Below are 24,532 nucleotides of genomic sequence, written 5' to 3'. Positions count from 1 at the left end.
CACAATTTAACAATTTTTATAATTACGTTGTCCTCTAGTTCTCTTTTCTTCCTTTCTTATCCATACAACCATCCTTCCATGAAAATGAGTCTTTTTGTGTCTCTCCAGTACATGAAATGCATCAGAAGCACTGCTTTTCATCACATTCCCTTTCCAAGCACACCATGGGGAAATGAGAACCAGAAGGTCCTAGGGGAACCTCATCATCTCTCCTATAACTGCATGCCAACTGAGCCCCTGCATAGTTGGTAGCACCAAGGTGAGACTCCAGTCTAGACATCAAATGGAGATAGCAGCCAGTATTTTCAGAGCACTCTCAATGTCCAGGAGGCATTCAGTTTCTTTGTGTGCACCGCCACGTATATTCTTGAAGCACAGTACATAGCGGGTCATCTGTCTTGTGTGGAATACTAAGGAAACAGAGTCTCTTTGACTTAAAGCAGCTGATAATGACAAGGCTGGGCTGTAAACTTCTGTCTGACTTCCAAGCATGCGCTCTCCAGCCAGCTGCTCTGTGCTTTGTTTTTACCATGGAACATGAACCCCTCCCCATGTGAGATACTCTCCCCAAAACTAACTTTGAAAAATATGGGCAGACCAGACAGACATGACTTGGGCCTTTTAATACGTGGCCAAAACGGCATGTACATAGGTGTTGGCTGTTTCTAAATTCTTGTTTTAGGTGTTGCCAGCATGGCTCCTGTGCTGGTAGTTTTTTGTTTTAACATTTATTGACATGATTTCTGTGCAGAGGAATGCTCCTTCATGCCATCACGTCCCTTCTCCTAGAAGGTGGAGCCAAGGCCATCCAGGGGCCACCACAGGGAATGTGTATCCTCAAATCAAAGCAGTCCCAGTGTGAGGGGTTGAAGCAAATGACAATATTGTTGTGCCGGCAGGTTTTTTTTTTTTTTAAACAAGATACTTTTACACAGATACTGATGGCGTTATTGCATAACCTGAACCACATCAACAGGTTCCAATTAAATTCTTTCTGTTTCTAGTTTCACTGATAACTCTCTCATAAATAACTCCAATGAGTTAAGGGCCAACTTAAAACTACGTTTTGTAAATCGATTTGTTTCACGGGTTTTTTTTTTTATTCCCCTCTGATTTAACTATTTTTCAATAAGTGTGCACAACGTGTATGCAAGTGCACTTGCTGCCTGTATGGACATGGTGCATTCGGGTGCACTTGCTTGTGTGTGCATGATGTATTCTGGTATACTTGGCCTGTGTGTGCATGGTGTGTGCAGATACACTTGCATGTGTATGCATGTGCACTGGTAAACGCCAGAAGTGACAGTGAATGTCATGTAAGATCCTCTTGTGATCTCCACCTTTAGTAGTAGCAGTAGTAGTAGTAGTAGTAGTAGTAGTAGTAGTAGTAGTAGTAGTAGTAGCAGTAGCAGTAGCAGTAGCATCTTTACTACAAAGTCTCACTGAGCCCAGAGATTGCTGTTTCAATGTGGCTGACTGGCCAGGGAGCTCCAGGGGTCCTCCTGTCTCCAACTCTCCCTACACCCAGTCCTAGGACTACAGATGCAAGCAAGCAGGCCCACTGCTTTATGTGGCTGCCAGAAAATCAAACCCACCCTCATGTTTGTGAAACACCAAGCACTTTACCTGAGATGTATCCCCAGCCCAAATTTGTGTTCTTAAAACCTGTCTTTGTCCGAGGGGAAGTGCCTCTAGGACCCTCATAAATGATACACAGTTAATGGATTCTTTTTCTCAATGGCCTAAGGCATTAGGTCATGGTGCAGGTTGTTTCTTCAGAAATGTAAAGCATCTTCCATTGGACAGAAGGCATGCATCCACTGTACTTCTATGTTCCCCTCCATGCCCTAAGACTTGAAAGTAAGCCAGGACTAGAAAACGTTGGACTGAGATGCTATTTTTTAACATCTGGATGATTCAATATAAAATATTTATGTGTCGTTGTCTCTGGCATGGGGCTTTCTGTGTAGGTGGTGGCAGATTTCCTGTGAGTTTCACAAGCTCCAGGGCCAGGATAGTTGCAATATGTACCCTCTGTGGCCTCAGCAACAGGAAGGAGAGTTTCTTAACCATCTGTTGGCTGCCGCAGTGTAGGTGGAAGGTGGATCTATCCAAGGGGATGTCCTTCCCACCCCAAAAATGTTGCAAGTTCCCAGGAACTTGAATGGAACTGAGTAAGAATGGTGCTTTTAGGAATTCTGAACGTTGGATTTTAGAGGCAGATTATCTCGTGCCTAGATGTGCTCTGGTCGGAATTGCTGCTTACAATACCCTGTGGGTAAAACGGATATTTTGAGCATGACTGAGCTTATTAAGAGCCCCACAGTGCTTCCTCTGCTGGGGTTTAGAAATTTCAAAGGATTGGGGAGTGGGTGGAGGGGAAGATTATGGACATGCAATGTGGAGAGGGCAGGAGGATGGAAGTAACAGGTTCGTGATGTATCATTTGTGCCCCTGAGTGGCACCGGGCCAGTGGCCAGTGTGGGCTGAGAATTTAATTTAGGAAGATACAGTGCAGGAGAATGTCCAGGTGTTGTTGCTGTAGACAGGCACCAAGGAAACCGCATCAGGGAAACACATCTGTTTGATATGAGTTTGACGGAGAAGTTGTTTTTAAAATTTCAGAATTAGAAAATAGAGGTAAATCTATTTCAAAATTCCCAGCGTTTTCAAAGAAGATGTGTAGGTTGTGTGTTCAAAAGGCTTGCGGTTTCAGAGGTGAGAAATGCCGCTTTCCTGGTATCTCAGTGCCTCCGTTCAATGGTTGGAAGCTTGAGCTTTGCCCTGCTCCAGTGAGTGAGTGTGTGTGCTATGTCTTTCAGAGCATGGAATGCCTGAGCCTCACTTTCTTCTTCTGCCAAGTGAAAGTGTCCACTGCCTCCTGAGTCTTCTTTGTTCCAGAAGCCAGTGGCACCTGGGCATTTGTTTCCTTAATGAAACAGATCAAAGTAATACAGCCCAGACTTCAGGTGGCCATTCCTCCTCTCGCCGAGGGAAGGAACCTAGGCCTTGAGAAGGGAGACCACCAAAACCTCTTCCTTTTTAGAAAGCTCTTCTTAGTGGAAGTTGCATGCATGGCTCCCACTGTAATGAGAGAATTCTTCAGCCTTTACCTGGGTCCCTCTCGTGTTTGCAAAGGTGGTTGGCTTCTCCATCTCCCTGGATCCTTTTCATCCTTTTTTTTACTCCTAGCACTTGCTCTGTGAGTCAGACCCAAACACAACCTGAAGGATGTTGCAGACCTTTACAGGCTGTGACTTCTGCACCCTAACCACCAGACCTCCTGCGGCAAGATGAGGATGCTCTGGGGTCTGGGGAAACTCAGCAGCGGCTCTTTTGACATGAGTTTCAAGGAAGTTGCTACAATGGCTTATTCTTCTGAAGGAAAGAGATAAATCTAGCCTTTTCAGATCCTTATTTTCAGGTTGAGTCTGGAATTTGCAAAACTTTTTTTTTTTTTAAGAATATATGTGTGATAAAGATACTTCCTTAGGAGGGAAAAAGGACTTCACTAGTTTGGGAGTTGCACAGCATTTAAGGGTTCCTGGCTTAAAAATTGATTTGGAGGACTGGAGAGATAGTTCCATGGATAAAATGCCTGCCACGCAAGCATGAGGAACTAAGTTCAAATCTCGAGCACCCATGAGAAAACTAGATGTGGTTGTGCTCATTTATAATCCTAACCTGGTGTGGGAAGCAGACAGATGTTTCTCAGAGTTTGCTGATTACCAGCTTGGCCAGTCTTTGAGATTTGGCTTCAGTGAGAGACCCTGCCTCAAAAGATAAGAGAGAACAAAAGTAGAAGACATCCAGCATCTCCCTCTTGCCCTCCACGGGCAGACATATGCACATACCCTCCTGCACATATACAACATGTGCACGTCAACACACTTACATTTAAGTTGATTTATAAAATATGATCACATATCTTAGGAGTTTCTGTACTTCAGTCCCTTCATGTAGCAATTAAACCTCCCATATCCTTGTCATTGCCAAACTTTTGTGGGATTATTTTGTTGGAGCCTGACTACAATTTGGCCCTTTTCCATTTATGAACGTTTCTATTTTCACACAAGGATGAAATGAAAGAATGATTCTTGAATGCCCTTTCAAGTTCCAGCCTCATGTGTGCTTGGTGAACTGGCACTGCCTGCATACTGGGTTTCGGTTTTTTAGAGATCGCCATTATACCCGTTAATTTTCTTTAGCTCGGCACGACAGTTTCTGTGAGCCATGCAAACCAGCCAAGAGGATATTCTAGAATATGTCTGGAAGGTGATGAAAGGGTGTGAGGAGGGGAGCTGGGGTAAAGGTTCAAACAGGAAGGAAGCACAAAGTCACCCATACCTCCCAGGGTGTGACCTGCCCTGCCCCCAGCCCAGTGGGGTCAGGTAACTTTGCAGGATTGTATATACCTGTGTCTAAAAGGATACTTGGAGTTTCCCCCAGTCTTCAGAAGGGTCTTGTTATACTTCGTTTCAGTCTCTAGCTCTTACATGGCCAGGATAATGTTGGGTGGGTTTGAGCAATATAATACTCTTGGTAATTTGGACAACACTCTAGAGGGAGCCAGATAGCTGAGATCAGGAGATAATAGTTCAGGGACCAAATAAAAATTTACAGACATACGGTCCCTAATTAATTGGAAAAGGCAGAAGGAGCCTATCTCTGTTGGCATTTACACCTGAATAGCTCTGTCAGCTGGCGTTCCACCCACTGTGCCTGTGCTGGCTCCCAGTCTGGACCCAACTTAACAAAAACAGCAGCAAAATAACAGAAAAGTCCTCAACTATTAATTTTTTTTTTTTTAAAGAGAGCATCTTGAACTTCGGATTCCTTCAGTGAATTTTTCCATCGTGTAGAGTCCCTTTTCAAAACAAAAACAAAACCCTGGTTGAAACTGAGAAAATGATCATTTCCAGAATAATAATTGGATTCCTGTTGGCAATATGGAACATCTGCACTTCTAATGCATTCCAGCAGAGTTGATACCTTTTTCCCTCAAGCAAATGCATTGCCTCTATTGCCTCCTCTGTCGCAAAACTCAGGAAAAATAAAAACCAGCAGAAGTCTGGAAATAACAAGTGTTGTTTTCCGTGTGTGCGTTCGTGTGTGTGTGTGTGTGTGTGTGTGTGGTTTTTCAAGATGGTTTCTTTGTGTAACAGCCTTGTCCTAAAACTTGCTTTGTAGACCAGACTGGCCTTGAACTCACAGAAATCCGCCTGCCTCTGCCTTGTGCATACTGACATTAAAGGTATGCGCCATCATGCCAGATAGCGCATGTGTATGGGTGTGTGCACGTTTAAAGTTATTTTTTGCAAAGGTACTCCAAACATACTAATTCAACCGTCACACTTTTTCCTAGGCACTTTTGGACTATCAGATAAAATAAGTTTGTACGTTCCATGTATTTTTGCAGGTAGTAGTAGTATTTTACAGGTTGTCCAAAACCCTGGTTCTCTTGAGTCTTACGTTAACCAGGATGTATAATTATCAGGAAGAACAATTGTGTTCTGCCATCCTGGATAATTTAAAAGTCTAGCTGATTTTTTTTTTTAAATCATTGCTACATGCATTGGTAGAACAAGTACTTGGGAGGGAGTTGAACCCAGGGGGCCTTGAGCATGGTAGGCAAGCATCCTACCTAAGTCATACTCCCAGCCTGGTAAAAGAAATACTTTCACTGCAGGATGGAGCCAGCACGTTGGTTAAACAGAAAAGCCAGTGATGGTGATTAACACATACGCTAAAGCAGCGGTTCTCATTCTGTGGGTCATGACCCCTTGGTGGTCATATATCAGATACATGAGGGACTGTGTTAAAGGGTCGCAGCGTTAGGAAGGTTGAGAACCATAAATGTTTAGCAGTCCCAAAGCATTCCGTGAAGAAGGGGCATAGCAGGACCACAGGAGTGGCAAGCAGAGGCCGTAAAGGAGCCATCTGAAGGTTACCTGTCTATAACTGTTGATGTCCATGCTGTATTTAAAGTTTCTTTAAGAGCTGTAACCGATTAAAATGCAGCTGTGCATTCTGGACGTTCCGTTCTGTTAAGATTGTGGCTAACGACGTCAAAGTCACCTTAGTTTATGTAAACTTCACCATGTTCACACAGCGACGGAATTACCTAATACACTTAGATTTCTGAGGTATTCTCATTTGCGGTGGTAATTTATTTCATATATGGGATTATGGTAGAGGGTCGTTGCAGTAGGACTTAAGCTGCATACTTGCTTATAGTGAAATAGGATTTCAGAAAGGGCTGAATCTGGGGGCATAAAGTGGTACAAACAGGAAAAGAAAAAAGCTACAGTAAAAAAATAAACCAGCTTCGTAATTAGTCGCAGAACTGAGGTGAGGCACCTGTTTTCCATCGTGAAGGAAGGAAAGGATAGACTGTGGACTCATTTTTCCTTGTTGTTAATGGAATGAGATATGACAGTTAGCAGAAGCGCTGCTCCAGAGAAGATTCTGGGAATGGTTTTTGCCAAGCTGGGGCTAGGCCGCCTTAGAGCAACTGATGTTACTGTTTATGGGAGCGGCATGAGTAGGTGATACGATACGTGCCCATGTACACGTAGCCTCTGAATTCCATGGGTAGTCTGTAAGCACGGTTATCTTACACATTCATTAGTCTCTCAGCAAATGGTCTTGCTTTTCACAACAGAATTCATCACAAGGCTTGTGTGCTCTGTTCTGAGTAGTTATTTCCCTATGAGTAGCACTGGTCATTATCTTGACATAAGTATTTATGTGTATAGAGGGGCTTTTTGCTCGGGCTATTAAAACACTGTACCAGCCGGGCGTTGGTGGCGCACGCCTTTAATCCCAGCACTCGGGAGGCAGAGGCAGGCGGATCTCTGTGAGTTCGAGACCAGCCTGGTCTACAGAGCTAGTTCCAGGACAGGCTCCAAAGCCACAGAGAAACCCTGTCTCGAAAAACCAAAAAAAAAAAAAAAAACACTGTACCTTTTGGACAAGTAATTCCACTAAAATCAAGATGAAGAGGCGACATAGGCTCACTCACAGCTCGAAGGCACTGAGTTTCTGGGGTGTGTGTAGTGCTGAATTCACACCATTGATGCAGATCTCTGGAGCATCACAGGTGGGTGTGTAATTGCCCCCAAAATAGGCTCAACCGCTCGATTTAAGAGGTGTAGCCTAAGCAACAATGCTTGAGGCCTCCTCTATGAGCCCAGCCTTCACTTGATCATAACAACCCCCAGGTTGCCCCTATGGAACACAGGCCTGCCTTGTTAGGAAGTAAACAGCATTTAGGAGCCCACAATACTTCACATAACTCTGTGTACAGTAACAGGGACTGGAAATGGGGCTGTAAGCACGAACAAGCAGACGAGTTATAAATATAGAATACTCTCTTCAATTCCACTGTAGTTAGTCATGGAGAGACAGTGTGAGTTTTATAAACTTATAAGGAATATACAAACAGTTCCAAATTTAAAATAACTTAGAGTAATTTTTAAGTGTGTGAAGGGTATATTTTTCCATCTTGTCCGTTTAAGCATGTGTGACAGGCAGTCATAAGTGATCCGCGTCTTTATGTGCTCAAGCCTGCTGCTCAGGACTGCAGGAGAGTCGGCGCTCTGCTGAGACCTCTTGTTTTTCTTCCTCTTTCAAGACATAAAAACTGTGTGTGTGCTGTGAGCTATGTAAGAGAGAGAGACTCTCTAGCCATGAAGCAGCCCTGCTCTGTTGACCAAGGCTTATCAGCTTGGGGGTCCCTCCTGTCCTCACCCCAGTGCCAGCCCTCCTCGGGTTTCATTTCTTGCCTATGCTTTTGAAATCTATATGTAGGGCTTGAAATGAGTGGAGAATAATATTTTAGGTGATCTAAAAGGACTCTGCAGTAGGTGTGAAGACATAATGCTGATAAAGGAGCATATGGTTCAGGTTCCCCCCACCAAAGCCTTCTTTTTTGCTGTTGGCCGTTTCCCCTTTCCTTCCCTCTCTGCCATCTCTGCATACCTTCTGGGATGCAGTTTCAGTATCCGTTTGTCAGGAATTTCTACAGAAACCAAACGCACGTGCTTATGCGTTTGATTCTTCATCAGTGGTACAGGTAGTATGCAGAGTAGAGAAGAGAAGGACGCCACACCGCGGGTGACCCTTTCCTCCACAGATGAAGCCACTGTGACAGTTCTGTCCATAAAAGAATGACACAAGTTATTGTGGCTAGAGTTAACAGGCCCTTCCTTTGAGTAAACCCGAAGATTCTGGGGGTGCAGTGGTCTTTTCTGAACCCCAGTGTGGTCCATCATCCTTGCCCTTGACTTCTTTGCCCTTTTAAAACTTGTCAATGTTTTTAGCATTTCTAATCAGAGTACCTGCGATGTTATCACCACACATTAATAAGAAGCCTCACTTTCCCACAGTGTGAATCATGAAAGCCTAAATGCGTGAACCACAGTCGAAGGAAGGAAGTACTCAGAGATGCCACACCAAGGGTGAGCCTTGAAAGCCTTGTGTGAAATGGAAGGAGGAGGTCACAGGACCTATTTGATTCCATTATGTAAAATGCTTCTGGCAGGCAAATCAGTGAAGACAAGAGTAAGGTTGGGCATTGCCCAGCACTAGGGAGAGGTTAGGATGGTGGTTATGGTTTCCTGGGAACAATGAAAATATTCTAACATTGATTGTGGTAGTATTTGCACAACTCAATGAAGGCACTTAAAACCACTAGATTTTCTCCTTTGAATTGTAAAATATGTGAATTATATATCAATAGAGAGCAGAGATTAAAAATGTGCAGGAAGTTAAAGGCATTTTCGTAGCGCACAGTGAGCAGAAAAGCCGCTGAGCTCTTTCTGCTTTCTTGGCCTTTGTTATTCATTGAAATTTCCTGCTCTCCATCTTTGGGTCTGCAGCACCTCTGTCTTCTCTCTTCCTGCCCAGCTTTCTGGTTTGCGACGCTATTTATAACTTTCCCCCTTCTGGCTTCTTTGTTACCCCCTTTGCAGTGTTTGTTTTCCTATTTTCTCAATACTCTGCCCAGCACCGCTTGGTTCCTGAGGCTTTGGTGATCCCGTGGGCATTGTCAGTAGGCGATTGTTTCTTTTGCTCATTAATGAAATGTTCACAGATGCTTCCACAGCTGAACTTTGTGGCTTACCTTCTGTCCTGGACTGCGAGATGCTGCTCAGTTATTTTCTCGGAGCGTTCCAACTGTGCTCTCCCAAGGGGAGACACACTGAACTGTTCCCCCACTTTAGAAATTTCGTTTGGGGGAGATGCACACGTGCCACAACGTGTGTGTGGAAGTTGGAGAACTATTTGTGGCAGTTGACTCTCCCCGTCCACCATGCGACCTCCAGGGATCAGACAGGCACCAGAATGACAGCCAGCACCTTGTCTATTGTGCTATCTCACTGGCCCTGACGAAAAGTTATTTTTCTTCCATAAAGTTTCATTCTTACTGGACTGCATGAATGGATTAAGAGAATGCTTCTGTGTTGTGAATGGGTTTGAAAGCTTGGTAAGTAGTTTCTTGAGTATGGCATGAGCTATGACTGAGCAAGGCCCTTGAAAAGAGGCCATGTGAGCATTTGAAAGTCTGAGCCTGATAAAGCACACTATTAAGTAGACTTCATTGGATAGAACTGACTCTGAGGGACCATCTACCCTTTTTGGGTCTTACTGGTCTGGTTCCCTGCTAACACAGTCATTTTATATCAGATAAGCCATGTTCATTGTGCATCTTCCAGTAGAGAAACTTCTGCTTCAGTGTGCAACTTGGCAATGACCCTTGCAACTACCAACAGGATCCAGCCTTGTGTGCAGGCATGGTGGCACACACCTTTAATCCCAGTACTCTGGGAACAAAGACAGGAAGATCCCTGAGTTTGAGGCCAGCCTGGTCTATTGAGCAAGTTCCAGAATAGCAAGGGATACACAGAGAAAGCCTTTCTTTTAAGGAAAAAAAAAAATTCAGCCTTTCAAATTTGTCATTGAAAAATGTCCTCAAGACTCCCATTGGCTGCAACTCAATAAACAGGGAAATTGATGAGTTGGTACGTATTATCTCTTTATTATCATTTGGGTGCTGGCCCCTTTTCCAGGTATGTGTTTCCTAAGCTTTGTCCTTCAGACTGAGGGATGTACCTCAGAGAGTAGGAAATGGTGATAGGACTTGTGGTTTATTTCTTCCTGATTGGATGTGTGCTTGAAAAGAAAAGTAGCGTGAAAGCATCCCCTAGAACATGCCTTTCAGACAGCAGAGATGCATAGAGATGCCACCACACCACCGTGGGGGACGTATGGGAAGGCAGCCATCATTGCCTGGGGACTCTGGATGTGATGTCCATCCTGAAGCCCAGCAGCCTGATGCCCTTGCGTGAGATATTTAATCTCTCAGTTGTCTCCAATTTGGTCATCTACAAGTGAACGATTTCTACCCTGTGTGATTGTCAGGAAGATTAAATAATGTATATAAATAACATGCCTAAAGGATCATCGGGCACATTGGAAATAACACTGAAACTTAACTCTGTATTAATAAGCAGACTTGTATTTTGCCTCTGTGGTATAAATTGGATTTATGTAAGAGAGACTCAATTAGCTATGATGGAAAGGATGACCTGGGAATTTTCAGTGATTAGAAGCCCAGAATGAGGCCACTGAGTATGGACGTGCCCTTGCTTTTCAGACCTGAGTCTGATTAAGTTGCCTTGGGGCATGGAAGACCAGAGTTGGGCCTTTGGTCTCAGCATATTCTACACTGTTGAAACTGCTTCTGTGCTGTTAGAATAGGGGTGCACATATGGTCAAGAGAGCAGCATGCGTCCCCATGTGCCAAACCTTCACTAAGCACCTGGGGAATATGCTCTACAAGAAGGACTCTTTGTGTGGGGGAACCAGTTCAAGATCGGTGCTGTCCAATCATTGAGAGGCGCTGCCTGGAAAGCAGTGGGCTTCTTTAGTGTTGCTTGAAAGCACTGTCTAGGGCTTTGTAGAGGTATCCGGAGTTAAGATGGGGACCTACCTGTAAACTTCCTTGTGACTCTGGCTTTCTGTGACTTGCTGCCTAGAAAGCAAAACTTTGAAGGTTTGGGAAAGCAGAGAACAAAGCCAGAAAGGAGTAGTAGGGAGAAACAATGTGTGACTTGTTACCCCCTCTACATACACCTCAAGAGTCGAGAAACTCCCCGCGTCTAGTTGCTGTGTCTAGGGGTCTTCATGGTATGAAGACAGCCAGCCCCAAACTGAGTGGAGAACCCTTTGAAAGTCAATATGGAGAGCTCTCGTGGCTAGCATGCAAACAGATCAGAAAAGCATGAGGTCCTGTAACCAGCTTGCGATGCACCAGGAGTGTTCTGCTCAAGGGCGCTTTTTCTCTGGAAGGCCTTGATCTGTTACAGCCTTTCAGTTCAAATAGAAACGGAAGTATTTTGGATTCTGACTTAAAATGACATCTCCTTTGGACCTGCCTTCAGTCCCTCCAGAAAAGGAGGTGTTTCGTTTGGTTTGGTTTGGTTTTTGGCATTAGACAGAGAATACTGTTGCCAGTGTGATTTTCTGCATGAACTTTTGAGACACTGGTTGCCACGTGAATGTTCTTTTGCTGTGTAACTGGCTGGATAGTGGCTACAATCCTCCTGGCAAACACTTGCTTCAGCATTTTTTTTTTAAAGTCTGTGGGTGCTTTCTAAGCAGTGAGACGCAGGGTTCTCCTTTAGACACTGCAAGGACCATAAGCATGTTAAGTTCTTGTCTTCCCTTTGAAGAAAGCATTCTCATTGCTCCTCGTCCTTATGTTCTGTCTCTTGTGCCTCCCTCCCTTGCTCCCTCCCCTCTGTGTGTAATAGCACTATTTAGTTTTGCTTTATGATTTAAGCCTTTCCACTGAGCCTGCAGACCTTGCTAGATGCAGTTCAGTGGCTGTTGGAGCCTGAGAAACTTTGGTCACCAATGCTTTGTTCCTCTTTTGATGGATACTTGTCTTATTTGACATGCCTGATGGTAGATAATTTATAAAGAAAATACATTTATTTTTCATAGTTCTGGAGACCGAGAAGTTCAAGAACATGGATGGCGTGAGCCTCTACTGAGGACCTTCCTGCTGCATAGTGGCATGGCCAAGGCATCACGTACTAAGCTTGCCTACTTCTCCTTATGATAAAGCCACTACTGTCCTAATGATGTCCCATCCTCATGACTCCCAACTAAATCTATGGGAGAAGAAGAAAGGGAAGGAGAGAGGACAGATGACAGAGGAGTCTACATTTTTAGTTACTGGGCAGGATGCCTCCAAGGTCAGCCGCTAGTCCATTCAAGGCTTATCTGCACTCTCTTCCATAGACTGTTTGGTTGTAGTAAAGAAGTAAGAAAGGCTTCTTTGGAACTAGACAGCCAAGTCCTGTGCTACAGCCTGCAGACAGGTCTTATGGGCACAGTTTTGAGCCTGGGGAAGCCCGTGGAAGTCCTAGGAGCAGGGTTCCAATGACTATGTGGATTCTTTCCCTGAGGGACTTACAGGCTGATACAAAAGTAGCTTTTTAACCCCAAACTAGAGTCTGGACTGCAACTGCATATGTTGCCTTTTGGATGCTCAGAGCCTACTCCCTGTGGGCTCCAACCACAGCACTTGTTCACTGCTGCCCACTCCCCAGCCTCTACTTTATCACTAGCCTTTCCCACCTTTTTTATATAATGCTTCCTTCCTGTTAGGCAGTTGCTGTTACCTTCTTCTTAACGTGTTTGACTCAGAAGCTTTAACTTAAAACATCTTCAGGCCAGTTCTGTCTCTCAGCGGTTATTTGAGTTAGAATAAATTGCACAGTAAAAACTTGTGTGGCCAAGGGACCCCTCTTTCCTTATGAAAAGTTGAGATTCCCATCTTCTGGCAAAGAACGCTAGCATCTGTGCTTTGAAGATACAGTTTCTTAGAGTTTACAATCAGTAAAGAACTTACAGACACAAGCAGACAGGTTAAAAAGAAAGTAGAATTTAGTAAATGCAAGGATTTGGGGAGGAAGAGAGTCAAAGGCCGATGTGCAAGACTCCATTTTTCTCTCCTAAAGAAATAGGAAGAGAAGGAGTTTTAAAATACGCAACACTGACCCCGAACGTGTCTGTCTGGTCATTGACACAGGACGTGTTGTGGCTTTTGGGAGCTGTTTCAATAAGTTTTTGTTTTTATTGTTTTATCCCTGTACAAATGAATTCCAAGGAATAGAATGGTCTCATGAACAAAATGAATTTGCTTTCCTGTGTGCATTGGTGTACAGCAGCTTCCGTTTCCTCTGTTTAAGGTCGAGCTGCCCTTTTAACCATGCCCATGAGCTGCTCCTTTCCCCTCCTTTCCCCTATAGTGCTGTAATTGGAAATTTGGTTACTGCACTAAATTTTAAGTTTGGCACTCATATAGAGCAGCCATCCATCTGCTGGCGAGACGCGCTGCCCTGGGCTTTTCAAGAAATCCCTTAATAGTCCTGAACACTAATAATATTTATATACATCGAGAGGAGACAAAATTTACAGCAGGCTTCTGAGGCTGACTCCAGGGCTCTCTAATCCCGAGCGTCCCTGTGTTCTCTTGCTGTGCTAGAGAGAGGAGCCACCACTTTCCTCCCGGAGTCTGTGCTCTAGCAAAAAGTCGGCTCTCCTCCATCTTCTTCTCTTTCTCTGCATACCCCTTGTTTTATACCCCTACAGCATATTAGATGTGCGTTTGTTCTCAGTCGGCCTCACTCAGTGGTAAGGAGTCCATTGATCTGGCATCTGCTTAAAAAAAAATAGTTTCATCTGTAAGGACAGTGTTCTAACTTTACTCTCCTTGGTTGGGACAAAGTTCCCATCACAGGCATGGAACAGGACTCAACATGGTCTTTTTCTTTCTTTCTTTTCTTTTTTTTTTTTAAGATTTATTTATTTTGTATACAGTGTTCGGTCTGCATGTCAGAAGAGGGCACCAGATTTCTTTACAGATGGTTGTGAGCCACCATGTGGTTGCTGGGAATTGAACTCAGGACCTCTGGAAGAATAATCAGTGTTCTTAACCTCTGAGCCATCTCTCCAGCCCAGCCTGACGACTTTCTAGGGTGAAAACCCCTGCCTAAAACCTTAAGCGACTGCCTACTATCCACCAGTCAGTTGCCTGTGGTGCCTCTCTGAGCCGACCCCATTCTCTTCCCAACAGCATCCCAGCCCGTGTTTACATGGAGACCCTCTGAGGAGTGGTCTTGATGTTCCGTCCCATTATCCTTCTGCTTTTCAGCGCCAGTGTTACCAGCTCTGACACTTCAACGCATTAGGAACACCATGTACCTCTACTCCTCCCTGCTTCCCTGCTGTGCTGTCCGTCCCTTGAACTCAGGGACTGCCACTGACCAGGGTATACAGTTGCCGGGCACACAGGTGTAGCACACATCCAGTCAATACTCGGTGGATAAATAAAGGCAGAATGGATCGATTCACTTCTGTCACTGATGGATTATAAACTGAAATCAACACCAACAACTTCAGTGTTTGTTTAGACCTCAAACCTTGATGTAACCTATGCAATATGTATATTTAATTAAATAATCAAGCTATATCATCTTCAACTATGTCCTTTTTTATGTCTTTGAGTGAAAGAATCAGTAATAGTGTGTGAAACTAAAAACTTGGTAGGCTGAAAAATGAAATCCATTTTACTGTCTTCAAGATCATTGCTATGGTAGGCGGTGTCTATTCCAGCATTAGGGGCTCCTGCATACTTGTTATCCTTCCTCTCTAAATCACTGCTGGGGAGGGGATTGGAATATATACTAGACAGCGTTTTGTATGTGATTCAAGCATTCACAGGGGTCTTAGAATGATTCCTCATACAAAAAGAGGGCTGGAGGCCATAGTGCCTTGTGCAGTGCTGGTTACCCATATGGTCTCTATTTCTCTCTCTTCTCCTGTGCCATGGGCTCCCTTTTAATGGGCATAGTCATCCCATTTTACAGATGAGAAAAGGAAAGGTCAGGGTTGTTAGAAGTTAATGGCTCATTCGGTTCATGAGAGAGAAATGACTTGGGTTGTGCTGTGTCCTTTCCCAGTGTGGGATTCACAGATGGCATTATCTGTACAGCTTTCAGAGAAAGTGTAGCTTTCCTAGCCTGCCTCTGGGACCCCATTCAGTGCTGGTAGTGGCAGCAGATGACCTGGGGGGTGGCTGCGTCGCCCTTCTCACCGCCCTCCCCCCTGTTCCCACAGTGTGCCCAAGCGTGTGCGGAAAGCGAGCCTGCACCGAGAACAATGAATGTTGCCACCCAGAGTGCCTGGGCAGCTGCCATACACCCGACGACAACACCACCTGTGTGGCCTGCCGACACTACTACTACAAAGGCGTGTGTGTGCCTGCCTGCCCGCTGGGCACCTACAGGTTCGAGGGCTGGCGCTGTGTGGACCGCGACTTCTGCGCCAACATCCCCAACGCCGAGAGCAGCGACTCCGATGGCTTTGTCATCCACGACGGCGAGTGCATGCAAGAGTGTCCCTCAGGCTTCATCCGCAACAGCACCCAGAGGTCAGTGACGCTTGTTCCCCGGACACAGGAGTACTCCGTTGCAGAGTCCGTGAGGGTCGGAACCGTCCAGAGGTTCATCTGATGGGAGCTCCTGGAGGACACTTAGCTAAGTTTATATTAGTGAGAATCCTGGTGTGGCTGGTTCTCTGTTTTCGTGTTTTGTTGACTGGCTTTGTCTTTTTTAAAAGTGCCTTGCTAGCACTAGAGAGAAAGAATTAGCCGGGCAGTGGGTATGCCGGAGGCAGAGGCAAATGGATCTCTGTGAGTTCGAGGGTAGCCTGGTCTACAATAGCTAGTTCCAGGACAGGCTCAAAAGATACACAGAGAAACCCTGTCTCGAAAAACATACATACAATTACCTATTAGCCTGCTGGCAAGGTGTCCATTAGATAGAGAGAGAGAGAGAGAGAGAGAGAGAGAGAGAGAGAGAGAGATTGAGCAGGGCCATGGTGGCACATGCCTTTAATCCCAGCACTCAGGAAGCAGAGACAGGTGGATTTCTGTGAGTTCAGTGTCAGCCTGGTCTACAGAGTAAGCTCCAGGCCAGCCAGGGCTACACAGAGAAACCCTATCTTGGAGATAAGGAGAAAAAAAAGATGATGAGGATGATGATTGGTTTTAGCTCGTGGTTTTGGATGTTTTTGGTCCAAGATTGATTGGTTCCATTGCTTGTGGGCATGTATCAAGGACTGACAAACCTCCCAGTAGGCCCTACCTTTATCAAGCCGATGAGTAAGCTATTAAAGGATGGGCCTTTGAGGGCACTCTAGATCCAGACAGTCACAGTGTTAGTGATGTACTAGTCCGCATCTTGAGACAAAGACCAGTGTTTGGCAGCAGGTAGATACTCAGCCACAATCTGCCTTCCTTGGGGGACTGGGAGTAGCCAAGGATAGCTAGCTAGTCAGTGAGCTCCCTGTGATATCATCTTTGACCTGCCATTTTAGTTCCTCTCTCTGCTCACAGGCATTCAGCTGTGCTGCAACACACAGTAGAGTGCTGGGTATTCCTAGAAGTTGGTTCTCCTTCCCTGCAGTGCGGTCTTAAAGCACTGAGCCGTTGCTCCCTGCCCATTCTCACAGTCTTTTCCATTGTAAAGTAAAACACCACCAAGAAACAGTAGCTGTCCTCGTCTCAGCCTTAGAAGCCTGTGTAGCACTCACCTGAAGGTGTTTCTAAAAATGCTGTTTATACTTTGTCGGTACCAGTGTGAAGTTCAGGAAACTTAGACTTTTGGAAATATGTAATCAGAACATGTCCTTTTAAAACATTTATAAGTGCTAGATGATACCTAGACATTTTAACAAAGGGGGGTGTGGTTCGGATTTTTCTGTTTGAGTAAAAAATGGGGGAAGAACAAGCATGGCGTTACCTTACAGCCCAGTCATGTTGGCCCTGAACGTTTACTGCATATGGTTGTACATGACTTCTTTCGTGGTAGCACCAGGAAGTGAGGACAACACAGATGCCCTAAAAGAGGCAGTAAAGTGTGCTGTGTTACATCCGCCATGGACTATTACTCAGCGATGAAAAGATTGAGGTTCAAGGATATTAGGCAGTGTGAAGTACACCAATCTCAGAAATCATGTACTTTGTATTTATATCATGATCCCCAATTAAAGGTGAGGAACAGTTTAGCAATTCTCAGGAGTTAGGGATAGTGAGGTCTGGGTTAGGCAGAGGTTAGCTATAAATGGGTAACAGAAGGGAGGATTTTGTAGTGTTGGAGTTGTCCTGGATCTTGATTGCTGTGGGGATTTTGAAAACCTATCTAGACAGAAGGAAAAATACAAAGAACCCCCACTAGTGGTTGGATTCTTGATTTTAATTACTGTATTATCATTGTGTGTGATGTAACAACAGTTCTGGAAGTTGGAGAAAGGGTACATGGGTACTCTGTACTGTCTTTGCAACTCTGTGTCTGAAGCTGTAGTTATTTCAGTGTGTTTTAGGGGGAGCTATATTGGTGTGTAGTTAAATTAGAAAAACAACAACACAAAGAAAGTTCAGACGAAGGGCTGGAGAGATGGCTCAGTGGTTAAGAGCACTGGCTGCTCTTCCGGAGGTCCTGAGTTTGATTCCCAGCAACCACATGGTGGCTCACAAACCATTCATAATGAGATCTGGTTCCCTCTTCTGGCCTCCAGGCATACACGCTGGCAGAACATTGTATACATAATAAATAAATCTTTAAAAAAAAAAAAAAAAGAAAGTTCAGAAGAAAGCCCCTCCCCAGGCAAGAAATGTGAACCATCTTAGTCTCCCTTCTATTGCTGTGATAAAACACCATGACCAAGGCAATTTATAAACATATATGTTTAATTTGGCTTATGGTTTCAAAGGCTAGAACCCAGGATATGGAGTGTGAGGGGACGCTGAGAGTTCAGCTTCAGTCTTTGGAACCTTCAAAGCCCACCCCTCCCCAGTGACATCCTCCTCCCACAAGGGCACACCTCCCCATCCTTCCTCAACAGTTCTACCCACTAGGGGCTGAGTGTTCAAATACATGGGTCCATGGGGCCATTAATATTCAGACACCACAAGATGTTGTTTGTGGTATTATGGAAAACCAACTGTCCCCTACTTTGACTAGCTCAGTCCAGTTCCCAAGGACCCTCAACCACACTCTCCTAACCAGAAATAGAAAGAAGATACCAGAGGACTATTGGTCACCTGTAAGCTTTTAAACAAAACTAAACTGTGTAGTATTTTGAGAGAGGATGAAGGACTTTAGTAAAAGCAGCTCTAATTTTACACTGATTTTCTTTCTCTTCATGAAGTTTTCATAGGCTCTTTTAAGAACAATAATTTGAATGTAATGTTATGCCACACACCCCCAGTTTGTATCATTTGGTTCATTCAGAAACCAACCCAGCTTCACAGCCCTGATTCTGTATACAGCTAAGATCTCAGAAAGTGTAGCCTCAGGCTTAGCATTTTCTTTGCTGTTTCCTAAATGATTATCTGTAAGCGGGGAGCACACCACTCCTTCTGGCTCCTGGTGGTGTGTGGCACTCAGGGTAGCATTTGGACCAGGACCTCATTACAGAGCGGAGGAAGTTCCTGGCTTTTATTGTATGTACAGCAAAACAACATTTGGATCAATTTACAAGTTTCTGCAGAGCACTGTCAAGTATAATCTCACTTGTGCCTGAGCAAGAAAAAAATGGGCCTGCAGTGTGCCTCGTGCCTGTTGGAATCCCTCCCTAGGCTTTATGCACCCTGATGTTGGGAATCTGACACTGCTATCTCTTCCCTGCCTGTGCCAGTTTTCCCAGCCTCCTCTGGTGTGCAGGCCAGGGTCTCATCAGATAGCAGCTCCATTTTTCCAGAGCCCCAGAATGCCTTTCTGTGAGTCTGTCTCTCCCACATGGACCAGCTGGCTCCCCATTCACGAACCTATGATACCCACACGCTTCTTGCATGGATCATGTATTTTGTCTAAAAACAAGCAACATGCGTTCCTCCTCCTCCTTGGTATGTGTTCCCTTCTTGTGGTTGCAGCTTGAATGGCTAGGCCTGTGGAGGGATTCTGTGTGATCACTTGGATGCTTCAGAACGGTTCCCTCATGAAATGCCGTTGTAGTAACAGACAAAAAGCCTTCTTACTTTTCTGTCTTTTTATGTAGGGAAGATAAGCTCAATTGTGTGGTTTTGGTCTACTCTCTCTTCCACAGCATGTACTGCATCCCCTGTGAAGGCCCCTGCCCTAAAGTCTGTGGTGATGAAGAAAAGAAAACAAAAACCATTGATTCAGTGACGTCGGCTCAGATGCTTCAAGGTTGCACCATCTTGAAGGGCAACTTGCTTATCAACATCCGGCGAGGCAGTGAGTATTCCACCCCACCAGACTAGTGGCTGGATCCCTTGGTTTACTGCATTGTTACTCTATCCCTTCGTCACAACCAAAATACTGGCTTAGGAAAACAGCGTGGGATGTAAGTAAGCCTCCTGTGTGACGTCTCTCTCGTGAGTTTCCCTGAAAGATAAAGCCCAGATTGAAAGGCAGCCTGTGTTTGAGCCCTTCACCCCGAGTTTATTCCTGTAGAGAGGATTAACCCTCGTCTTTCTGTTAGCCACGTCTTACGCAGGAGAGGCCCATCCTGACACACACACAAACCTCAGCAGACACAGACGGATCAGACCCGTGAGTCAGCCTGCTTGAGCTGCCACTGAGTCCACACATCAGTGAGCCCAGAGAGTTTGGCCTGCTTGCGTCTATTGAGACTGAGCAAAGGGAAGAATTTACCAATCTGAGTTTTTAAGAAGTCTTAAAGAATGGTGGGTCTCCTGGCTTACTTCTGAGAGTTAGAAAGATATGTTATTGTGTGTGCAGTGATTTTTTTTACTCTTTGACTCTTTACTCTTCTACTTTTTTTATTCTTTGGGGGGGGGGCACCACCCACTTCCAAATAAATCACACATGGATGCTTATTCTTAGTTATGAAAACCCGGCCTTAGCTTGGCTTGTTTCTTGCCAGCATTATCTTAACTTACATTATCCCAACTGCCTTTTCCCTCGGGGCCTTTTCCTTTATACCTTTCTTTACTTCTCCATGGCTTGCTGTGTAACTGGCCCCTAATGTCCTCCTCTTCTTGTTCTGTCTTACTTCTACGTCTCTTCCCAGATTTCTCTTCCTATTTATCCTCTCTGCCTGCCTCGCTATTGGCTGTTCAGCTCTTTATTAGACCTTTGGGTGTTTCAGACAGGCCAAAAAAAAAAAAAAAAAATCACAACTTCACAGAGATAATCAGATATGGCCTAAACAAAATACACCTTAGAATAATTTTGCACAACAATGTGCCATCCGCCACTCAAGCTTCAGTCCAAGCCCTGCCGCCTCCCTTTCGCTTGCAATAGAGACGGTGTTCGTGGTGCACTGTTTCAGAATTGCATCCATGGACATTAATTCCCATCAGTGGCAGCACAGCCCCGCAGTCTTCTCCCCTCTGGCCTTTTTCGTGATGGTGGTGAGGGGATTGGTTTTTCGAGACAGGGTTTCTCCGTGCAGCCCTGGCGGTCCTGGAACTCGCTCTGTAGACCAGGCTGGTCTAGAGCTCACAGAGATCCGCCTGCCTCTGCCTCCCGAGTGCTGGGATTAAAGGCGTGCACCTCCACTACCCAGCTTCTCCTGTCTAGTCTTTGACTGGCAGAGAAAGGCCCCAGATACACCGCCTTCAGTGTATCTAACCCTGGGGCCTCTGGGTTGAGCTACTGAGAGTTTCATAGGTAGGAAACTATGGGCAGAAGAATTTTTATTGTCTTAATCTGTACTGGTAATTCTTTGGGAGAAAGTTTTTTTACTGCTTGAAAGGAAGGTGGTTTATTAATTAATTAATTAATTAATTATTTTTGTGGATGTCCTTTCCCTAAGTATTTGTTAAATGAGTAAATTCTATTCTTGAGTACGGAGATAATAGATATAAATAATCGTTTGTTTCACAAGCCCTTAGTTTTTATTACCCATCCCCTACGTGTCCACCTTGGAAAGGACCGTGTTTGCCACACAAGAACTATGACCCTTATGATAGCACTAACCATGTTGTGTTCTTCTTGCTCATACTAGATTTACTGATTTTTTTTTAATTTATTCATCCCTGGGATATATGACTTTTAAAATGCATGAACCCTATTGTTTTATATCCTCCTGTCCTGTTCTGGGTGATAAATGTGATTGGTAAGTTCAGTCCATGAAGAAGTATTACCTGCCAGGTGGGCAGTGGTGGTGCACACCTTTAATCCCAGCACTAAGGAGGCAGAAGCGGGTGGATCTCTGGGAGTTCGAGGTCAACCTGGTCTATGTAGTGGAGTTCCAACGATAACCAGAGCGCTTACCTTGCACATGCTGAGGTCCTAGGTCAATTGTGAGGGAACAAAGCACACAGAATTAGCTGCAGCCACTCTTTCCAGGTTGAACATCCCTTGCCATTGAGGGTAAGGCTTTGTCCTCTACTCTTTTATTTGTATCAAACCAAAGTAGAATCTTTCACTAAATCAACCTTCACAAATCACATACAGTCAAATCCCATTCAGTGGACCTGGCCTAATTTATTATAGTCTTAGATTTTTGTCATGAGCTGAACTGAAGTTTATGTCTCTTATTTACTATGTGAAAGGTGGGTAAGCAAGATAAAAGAAAATTCACTGTTTCTGGGTCTTGTTGTAATAGTAACTTCGCTGCCTGTTTTCTGGTTACAGAAGTAATTGTGAGCAGAGTAGAAAACTTAGAGATACAGAAATGATTTCAAAACAAAACAGAACTACTCGCAGACGAGGTATAGGTGGCGCCCAAGGAGAAGAGACAGGACGGTCAGGAGTTCAAGGTCATCTTCAGTCGCGTAGTTCAAGGGCAGCCTAGGTACAAGAAATCCTGTCTCAGTGCTGGAAAAAGACGAAAGAAACAGTTCCCTGCAGCCATCATTGCTGTAATATCGGAGTTACTTTCTTCCCTCCTTGGATGGAGTCTTTAACTGTAGATCCCCAAATCTTAGGAACTCCAGGTACAGCGAAGACTGTTCCCACCGAGACTGGGAAAGATTTGCCCAGTCCTGCCATGGCACTGTTGAAGCAGGGCTGCCTGTCACAGAGCACATTTAAAAGATGGTCCCTCCGTTTGTCAGCTGGGGCCAATTAGCAGCCTGGCATTTCTGATTTCACGTTCTGTTAATCAGCTTGGCAGCTGCAATATTCACCCTCCTAGAAATCTGCTTTCCCGCCTCAGAGGCCTCGTCCCAGCGAGCCTGTGGAAAGTGGAGACTGTGTGTGTTTGACAGGGACCGTTGGTCCCACGCCAGCTTTCTCACCCAGATCCCCCAAACAAGACCTGCTTTGCGTTTTCCTCCACACCGCTGTGTCTGAATCCAACTATAATGTGCCACCTGACCAGAGGAACTCTCAGTGACACAGACTCCTCTTCCGTTAGATAACATTGCCTCAGAACTGGAGAACTTCATGGGCCTCATCGAGGTGGTGACCGGCTATGTGAAGATCCGCCATTCCCATGCTTTGGTCTCCTTGTCCTTCCTGAAGAACCTTCGCCTAATCTTAGGAGAGGAGCAGCTGGAAGGGTAAACCTTCTGTATTCTTTTATGAATGGGTGTGCTTTTTTCTCCTTTTTACATTTTAATTGTGTGTGTGTGTGTGCGTGTGTGTGTGTGTGTGTGTGTGTAAATGACTGTGTATGTACATGTGTATGCACACACGTGCACATACCTGTGGGGACTCAAAGAGACATAGGGTGTCTTTCTCAGTCATTCTTCATCCTCTTTTTGAGACTGTCTCTCACTGAGCCAGGAGCTCACCAGTTTGGCTAGACTACCTGACCATCGAACCTCAGAAACCGCCTGGCTCCACCTCCCAGGTGCTGAGATGCCTGGTGTGTTAGGTGGATTCTGAGGACAGAACTCGGGTCCTCCTGCTTGTGCTGCAAGCGCTTGATCACCTGACCATCTGGGCCGTCTCCTTCTCAAATAGAGAAGCATAATGACTTGCCAAGTATGGACAGTTTATTTTGTTACAAAGATATTTCAACTTGCTGAGTTTGTGTGTTGGTTAGTTTACAGCATCTGTTTATTGACTAGCTTGCAGGGTTTGTATTATTGATAGAAACTTTGCCTTCTGCACAAAAACGCTTTTCAAGCTGGGTTCTAAAGCAACCATGGTTTCTTGGCAGAGAATAGAAGCTGGTGTTTCCTGCGTGTGTTCACAGCTTCTCTCCAGCCTGTGTGCACCTTCGCTGGCTCCTTTGGACATGTAATACGACTCTGGTGTGGCTCTTAGGTTAATGCTTTGAAATTTTATAACTGTATCAATTAAGGAATAAACAAGAAAGTGATGGGAGCATCCTGGGAATGCTTGTCCTTGCTCGTGTGTCTGGTTCAGGTTGTAGCCGGAGGCTGTCTTTGTAGCCTCCAGTTTTTCTCAGACCAGCTCTGTCCTAAATTCTTTCTCCTGACACAGCCAGACAGTGAGCAGCTCACCCTGTCCTTGAAAGGCGCACTGTCTTTCCACTGGGAACAGAAACTTCAGAAAAGCATCTTCTTCCTCACAAATCCGAGGCAGGTGCCAGGCACCCAGCCCAGAGTGTCCCAGTCATTCCTGGGCTGTTAGTTCCTGATCACTGATAGTTCATTATTGGTTGTGTGCAATTTTAGAATGACCTAGAATTCGGTCTTTTCATTATTTGCACCAGCAGCTCTGTGTTCTGGAATCCCTGGCATCGGTAAGCACTTCTTCTTTGGCAGATTAGTAGCTGTCACATTTGCTAGTTTCTTAAGGATATACGCTTCCCCCCTTTTCTCAGACTGAGCAAGTGATAGTCATAGAGGAGAGGAGGCTTTATTTTTATTAGGATTATTATGTGGTATCTTATCGTTATGAGTTAACTGAAAGTATCATGCACTTAGATGTAGCAGAAAATTGAAAGCCAGCTTTTATTTCCAAGAATATTTGTAGTAGCATGTCTTTCATTATTTGAAACTTACATGTGAGGTACCGGCCAAGTCTTGGTAAGGATGCTTGTGTTTGGGAAGCTTCTCTGGAAAGCCTAGGGCCCCGCCCTGCTGGCAGCATTTTAGAAAATAGGGGAGGACAGGGGAGGCCCAGAGGCTGCTGCCTAGAGGCTGTGTCTGTCTAGGACCCTTGAGATTCTTAATAGTCTTTAGTAGTAGCTTTTAGTAGTCTTTAGCAGTAGCTTTCTCCGGCCTGCCTTTTCTTCAGCTGTGATGAACTCCCAGGCTCTGTTTTCTCTCCTTGGCTGGATTGGTCTCAGCTCCTTCACTTCTCCCTCATTCAGTGAAGGAGAGAATGAGCTGTGATAGCAGACAAACAGACGACGCAAAGCACAACTTTCAAAGAATCTCAGGGCAAAGAAAAGAAGGTGCCCTGGATGTAAATCTGGTGGGCGAGGGTCAGACAGGCTCCTGAGGAGAGCTGACAGCGAAGACTGCCCGCCCTCTGGAACTGGAGGAGCATGGGGGGCAAAGGCAGATAGTCGGGAAGAGGCAGGCAAAGAATGCCATCCT

The 24,532-nt window shown here is 45.0% G+C and overlaps 1 protein-coding gene across 2 annotated transcripts in view; it reads left to right on the top strand.

Moving 5' to 3' along the window:
* Window positions 1–24,532, top strand: part of Igf1r (insulin like growth factor 1 receptor) — a 274,877-nt gene that overhangs the window by 188,212 nt on the left and 62,133 nt on the right. For both annotated transcript variants that reach the window (XM_041660522.1, XM_041660514.1), the window contains exons 3-5: window positions 15,196–15,508; window positions 19,186–19,337; window positions 22,432–22,576. In XM_041660522.1, coding sequence (XP_041516456.1) covers window positions 15,196–15,508; window positions 19,186–19,337; window positions 22,432–22,576 — 610 coding nt within the window. The remainder of the gene's footprint in view (window positions 1–15,195; window positions 15,509–19,185; window positions 19,338–22,431; window positions 22,577–24,532) is intronic.

Source organism: Microtus oregoni, unplaced genomic scaffold, assembly GCF_018167655.1.
Source record: "Microtus oregoni isolate MIOR12 unplaced genomic scaffold, Mior012 000000F_ref0000247, whole genome shotgun sequence".
In the NCBI taxonomy this organism is placed as follows: domain Eukaryota; kingdom Metazoa; phylum Chordata; class Mammalia; order Rodentia; family Cricetidae; genus Microtus; species Microtus oregoni.
This window is presented reverse-complemented; position numbering and strand designations above follow the sequence as displayed.